Raw genomic sequence first — 7249 nt, forward strand, 5'->3', positions numbered from 1 at the left:
ATCTGGTTCTTTTTTTAATTTCCCATCTACTACATCCTTGATTCTATTCAATACTATTCTTGAAAACATTTTACCAACGATTGATAGCAAGGATATACCTCTCCAGTTCTCGCACCTTGTTAAGTCCCCTTTCTTAGGTAATTTACAAAGAAGTCCCACTTTCCAGTCTTGGGGCATAATCTCTTCAATCCAGATTCTTTCAAACAGTGGTTTTACAACTTTTGCTGCTATATCTGGTGCTGCCTTTATAACCTCTGGAGCAATGTTGTCACATCCCGGAGCTTTCCAGTTTTTTGTTTCTTTTATCGCTTGTTTGATCTCATCTTCCGTTGGGGGATTTATATTTGTTAATACCAAGTCAAAAATGTGGTTCGGATTCCACCAATCTGTAGGTCCCTTAGTTGCCATTAGCTGTATGGGCTATTAATTAACAGCTGTGTCTAAGGAATATGTCGATCTTAGTCACTAACAAGACTACAAGATCAGGCCACTCATCCTACACTCATCTCCATTCATACTTGGCTTAAAATACCTACTTTGTATGGTCGCCATTTCATTGAAAAGTATTAAAAGTATTCAGGTTTCTAAAGGTGTTCAAAAAAGTTTGAGAATCCCTGCTCTAGAGGACAAATATAAGCAGAGTTCCAAAATTTAGTTAGACACTAAAAAATAGTTCTATAAATTAATGTTAGTCAAATTGAATTCAAAACTTGTTGCATAAATTTACATAAACCTTACTACTTAAAAACTTAGGTCTGTACCTATTAACAAACGTCTAAATGTGTCTCACAAAATTACAGCTAACCACTGGCTGCAAGCAAGTAAAGTAAAACCAATAAAAACAATTGTGACTAGAATAATTTAACTCAAAAGACTATTGGATAGGGATAGAGCATTGTTAATAACATTCGAGGTCTGGAAGATGATAACTAATTTATTCCATCAGTATCAACATTATACAACAGTTTTAAGTTTGCCTATTAGCATGATAGTTAAACATAATAATTTATTTTGAAAACAAAAAACAGATCACTGGAACAGGACATGGCATCGGTAGAGAACTCGCCCTGCAGTTTGCTCAACTGGGAGCTAAAATCGTCTGTGTTGATATCAACAAAGAGGGCAACGAGGAGACAGTCAAGGAGCTGAAAGACAGAGGCTTCTCTAAAGTTCACAGATTTGAGTAAGTTTGATGTTTTTGGAAGAAGAGTGCTGTTTTTGTGTACAGTTTTGTAGTTCGCGTGTACGCCGCAACGAGGCTCCTAGCTGCTTGGCATCATTTGTGAACAGAATGACATTATTTTCAGCTCTGAAACTGACGTGTAAGCTTCACTGTGTTTTTTTTTTTATTTTAAAACTGTTGAATCTTTTGCCAAGTGCAAGATTAGGAGAGTATAATATAATAATACAATTACTTAGCCACAGCTCTGAAGTTTCTGTATATTACGGCCGTTTTGGCATCAAAATACCAACCTCAGATATGTTTATCTACCAGAATTGGCGTTGTCAAACCTTACACATACATGAAACACGATAAAAAAAAATATTTAAAACATATAAAACAAGAGACAGGCCCGTCGCGCACATGATGACCGATACGAGTACGGAAGCTGACTGGCCGTACTAAATAATAATCAATGATGTTATTATTTTCAGCTTACATCCTATAAAAACACCCACTACTACTTTTTACACTAAACTCTGCATGCTATGTGATATTCCTTGGCAAGCAAGTAGTTGTTGGAATATTTACACTTGTATTTTTCTGCAGATGTGATGTCTCGGACAGAGACCAAGTTGTACAGTTGGCCGCCAAGGTACAAAAGGAGGTGGGAGACGTGACTTATCTAGTCAACAATGCAGGCATCATGCCCTGCCACCCCTTCTCGTCTTCCTCCGCCGACGAGATCAAGAAGATCTTCGACATCAATGTGTTTGCACATTTCTGGGTAAATAATGAAATATCAGTTCAGTAAGAAGTACAGTGAAACTCCAACTATCCAAATCAATTGTGACCGTCCGTGCCATGTTCGGATAGTCAAAAATTCAGTTGATTTGATTTTTATAAAATTTTGGGGTATTTTTTATAAAACAGGCCAAGACAAGCCAAGCTTTTATTATTGCAATCCAAGAACCCATTTGTGAAGATTTACTGAACAATTTACACTTTTTCGGACGATGTTGATTTTCATTGACTAGGGCAGACAATATCATGTCTACAATACCCCAGAAGATATTCTATATTTTTTTCATGATAACATTGTCTGCAGATGTTCAGGATTTTGTTGCGATCACCCTTTTGTCGCAAAAGGGTAGTTGTGAGGATTTTGGGCTCCTGAGAGTTTTAAGGTTTTAAAATTCTTTCTGTATGCAATTTGGATACTGTAGTTGAAGTTCAACTGTCTAGGTTTAGCATATAAAAACTAAGCTAAAAAATGCAAATCGTAGTTTGAATTTAAATACTCAACATTGTTTAGGCTATGTATTTTTTTAGTGTTAAAAAAAAATCAATCGGTCTCCTTGTAGATGTTAAATTGTGCTTTGTCATAACATTGTCAGCAACTGGATTGGAGATTAGCTAGTTTTTTAACCTACTAATTAATTTGCGCGAACTAAATGTTGATAGAATATTGTTTGTATCACAAATAATAGGTTCAATTCCTTCTGCGGTTTTTGAAAGAAAACCCATAACACAGTAAACCTCCACTAATCTGATAGGCTACTTTGGTACTTTGACAGCGCCAGATTAAATGCAACGCCAAACTACTGAACACTGTCTAAAAGTAAATAGCCTATCGTTGAATGCAGAACCACTAAATTGAGGATAAAGGCTATTGACAGACTTTTTTTATAAGTAAGCCTGCCCTCGGCCGATAGTAATAAAATTCTCTCAAAAACCCCAAACAAGCCACAAATACTTACTTAGAGTAAAAAAATCTCCTTCAACCAATACTATATTGAAAGTACCGTGCCAGAACTTTTAGATTTTCTTTGGTTTCTTAAAACAAAAACCATTATGTGACAACTTTTTTAAATCTTCAGATGCTGCAGATGTTTCTGCCCAGCATGGTTCGCAACAACCATGGCCACGTGGTGGGCATCTCCTCTATGGCTGGAGTACTGGGTCTGAACAACCTTGTGCCATATTGTTCATCCAAGTTTGCTGTAAGAGGTAAACAGCAGTTGTCTTTATTTACTTGAAAATATTAGTTTCTCATGTTTCTGAATAAAGACAGAGATTGTAGGCTAACTAAAATTCAACAGCCCTTTCATAAATGTTTTAAATAAAGAGGTTAGTGTAAAAAAGTAAAGCTCTCTAGGGACAGTGGACTCTAATTAATCCAGTCCAATATCATAACAAGGTTGTGCTATGAGAGAAAGTGCCGGACTAGCATCGGGCTGTTTGGTAAACAAAAATCAAAATGTGTTTAGAACTTATCACAAAAACATTTAAATTGTATGTTCTTAATCAACTATAGCATGTTTGTCACAGGTCTAATGGAAGCTCTTGCAGAAGAGCTTAGAGAAGACAAGAGACAACTGAACAACATCAAGTTTACTACTATCTTCCCATATATCGTCAACACCGGGCTGTGCAAGAAACCTAGGATTAGGTAACCTACAGTCTCTTAAAAACGGGGCTATATTTGTACTGATTACTAACTGTTAACTGCACTCTTTTCTTTTACTTTACAATACTCGTTATATTCCTCCTCACTTATTTGTATTCTGCAGCACTCAGGATATTTACTTAAAAACACAAAGTACGTCTCGTTTTTGGCGTCATTATATCTCTCTCAAGTGTAGCTGACACAATCCTATACTTCGTACCTAGGGCCAAAAATGAGGTTTTGCAACTCTCGATCGATTTAAGTTCTCGACTTCGTCTCGAACTTAAAAACTATCTCGGGCCGGCAAGACCATTTTGGTCTGTGGTACGAATGCTATTTTTCACCACACTATACTCTATTACCACTATTCACCACTATAATAATGCACACTGATAGTCAACACAACTACAACTTTAAGGTTATGTGAAGAAATAATTTGAGGAATCAGCAAAAATAAAAATAAATAGTTGCTAGACAACGGTGACAATAACACAATTCTATTGAAATACTATGGATTTTGAATAGGCCTAGTATTTAAAATGCATTCATGTTTTAAGTAAGTAAGCGGACAGCTGATTTTGCGGCCCCGGGCTGTAAAAACCTGCTCGGTCCCCAAATTAAGATGACAGCTGGCATGGCCAGCAAAATGTAACTTTCAGCCACCTATTAACGTATGTAATACAGCCTAAAACATCATTGTGTGGTGAAAACAACTATTACCTATTATTTTAAACACGTAAGACATTGTTGGAATAGCTATATTATATTATATTTTAGCAGATTTCTTAGGTTACCTGTTGTGCAGGTTCCCAGGCCTTCTTGGCATTGTTTCGCCCCAAGACGCAGCCAAACACATCATCCAGGCAGTGAGGAGGGACTACAGAGAGATATCTATTCCTTCAGGACTGCTGGCAGTCAATTACATCTTGAGGTACGATCCCGTCTTTGTTTTTGTTTAACACACACTAACACTGTATCATCATGGGGTTTCTAGGTTTATTTTCGGAGGCTTAATCAGGTACAGTACGGTAAGAACTTGGTTACCTTCTTAAATATATCTTGTAGTCATAAAAAGCGGTTTATTTGCTTAGTCATCCGAGACTCATGTTCAATATTGGCCTGAATTGGCTTTAGGAGGTTTATAAAAGGTTTGTGGAAATTGTTTTGGGCTTCACTTATCTTTATTGTTGTCTAGTGATAAACGGAATTCATCATAAACACACTGATTGAGTTGTGGTTGTGTTTAGGTGACTCGTGACCCTCGTGGTTAGGCAACTCTGATCCTCGTGGTTGAGTCGTGGTTAGGATCAAGATAGTTTCCCTACCGTGAGAAAGCGGGACGTTTTATGGGTTCCACAAAACACTTGCACTTGATTTAATAGACCATTGTGTGTGATGTGTATCTATGTGTGTGTGTAATGACGAGTCCTGGATTTCACATGGCAATAATAGAGGTGAGAGAAGCCCACAAACAATTTTTACAAATGGTAACTCCACTAAAAGCATGTCATTTAAAATTTTAAAATGTCTAATTTCCAATAGAGGTCTCTAAAAAACTCACAATTGACCAACAATAAACAGATTTGATAATTTTCATTAATACTCTGAAGAGAATAACACTAATTCATGAGAGCCGTTGTAGCTGGCAAAACCAATTATTACTGTTTGTTATTTATATTTATCGTTTCAGAATGTTCCCGGTCAAAGTAACACTGATGGTGAAGGATTTTCTTGACAGCGGATTAGAATCCCACGACTGATGCTACCAAGTACCAACGTTAGTTTAGGCTTACTGAATTGTTATATAAGACTTCTTTTGTACATTGCAATTTGATTTCTGAAATTTAGTTACTGTCCAGTTTCCCCTTAAGTATTTAATGGAGAATTTTATTCAATGCAACTTAGTTGCGACATTGTGTTAACAGTATGAAGACTTTTATCCTCATTTCATTAAACCTTAAGGGAAACTAGTTTAAAGGTATACAACTGGATTGCTCTTTATTTCAAATAAATCTAAATCTGACAGGGATAAAACTTGAATCTATTACCTTGCAACTGGATTTTGAAATCAAAGCTGCAACGTACATTAGAGACCAGCATAATTATTTTGCATTTATTCTGAGTTAGATTACCTCTCAACATTTCATCACACGTGTTCCTATTTTCATCACAACATTTTCATGACATTTAAATGTGTTAAAGACATTATAACAAGTAAGACCATTAATTTTACTTGTATATTTACGTTTACGTGTAAGTAGGTCTAGGAAACATGATTCATGACATTTCAATTCTTGCCATTTCAAATAAACTGTATTTACTTTGAAGGACTTCACTTTTGCTTTATTAATATTGTAGAATATTGAATATTATGATAAGTGTGTTTGTGATACTGAAAAATGTATATAATAAAAATATGCACTCTATAAACCTGAATCAATTTACCCTTTTGCCTTATTTGTAGATTAGGTTGATTTTAATCACCTCGATAAGAAAATTATTTAACCCAGTTTACCAGCTTTCATTAGAAGGTACGATTATTCAGTATACAAATGTAATACTTTGGCACTTTAAATGAGTCAGCAGGGTATCTATCACCTTTGACTATTGATACAACTAGACAGATTTTAAATCAAAGTAGTCGTATTTTTAATTCTTTATATGGGCCTCTGAGAGATTGTGCTGATCTAAATTACTAATTTATTTCTGTCGTACTGTCGAATACACAACATTTTCTATCAAGTGAAACTAATGACTTATTGTGAGCCATAGCATCAAAATTGTTGTCCGGCTTTGATGAAATTTGGTTTAAATGTGTAAGGCGGGATAAACTTGAATGAGTTCGCAAATCATCGCATGATCGGACCATGGGAATGGGGTTTTACGGGGTAAAAAATGGTTTATCAAAGTGTTTTTGTACGGTTATTGGTAACGGAGAAAATTCAAAAAAATTTTAATTTAAAATTCCCATGTTATTCTTATGGAGAATATTGTAAAATGTTGTAGTTTGCTTGTTTATGGATATATTTTTATCAAACTTGGCAAATTTATTTATTTTATACTAAGCTATTAATATTTTACTAAAAAACACACTTTATTAGTTTCCTTGTAGCAGCAAACCTAGGTACTCAATAAACCAAAGGGTATTTTAATAGATTTGATTGAAAATCAAATCAGACAAATGGAAATTCGCTTGGTCGGCAGGTGTGCTGCGGCGGGGGTATTTTCTGAGTATTGATGAGTTAAAAATAAACCAAAACGTAGGTAAAGTCAAATACTTTCAGTGGAATAGTCGTAGGCAAGAGTCAATAAACATTCTTATTTTAATACCTTCAGTAATATATTGATTGATGCTTTCCAAATATATTGATTGCTATACAGTACAGAACTTGTTTTCGAAATTAAAGATACTAGCAACCATCATGTTACAAGACAGGGTGTTTATATTTATAGCCTCTCACTATACCTTAGCAAATTGTTCCCATCACTGAGTGTGGGAGCGGAAATGCCAAGATTTCAGATAGCAGCGGTTGAACAGAACTGCTCTCATAACAAGGTCGGTTAAAACAAACTGTAATATTCTACGAGTGAAGGTGAATAATCTGATTATCGGTTGATGTGAGGTTGGTTTAGAGGAG

The 7249-nt window shown here is 35.4% G+C and overlaps 1 protein-coding gene across 4 annotated transcripts in view; it reads left to right on the plus strand.

Moving 5' to 3' along the window:
• Positions 1-5941, plus strand: part of LOC128988760 (epidermal retinol dehydrogenase 2) — a 28156-nt gene extending 22215 nt beyond the window's left edge. For all 4 annotated transcript variants that reach the window (XM_054410371.1, XM_054410373.1, XM_054410370.1 and 1 more), the window contains exons 3-8: positions 1029-1183; positions 1772-1949; positions 3043-3172; positions 3494-3614; positions 4417-4542; positions 5302-5941. In XM_054410371.1, the coding sequence (XP_054266346.1) occupies positions 1029-1183; positions 1772-1949; positions 3043-3172; positions 3494-3614; positions 4417-4542; positions 5302-5371 (780 nt within the window). In that variant the 3' untranslated portion in view covers positions 5372-5941. The remainder of the gene's footprint in view (positions 1-1028; positions 1184-1771; positions 1950-3042; positions 3173-3493; positions 3615-4416; positions 4543-5301) is intronic.
• Positions 5942-7249: the final 1308 nt, after the last annotated feature.

This window comes from Macrosteles quadrilineatus, unplaced genomic scaffold (assembly GCF_028750875.1).
Source record: "Macrosteles quadrilineatus isolate MER2022 unplaced genomic scaffold, UCM_ALF_1.0 Scaffold_3__2_contigs__length_128488019, whole genome shotgun sequence".
Classification (NCBI taxonomy): Eukaryota; Metazoa; Arthropoda; class Insecta; order Hemiptera; family Cicadellidae; genus Macrosteles; species Macrosteles quadrilineatus.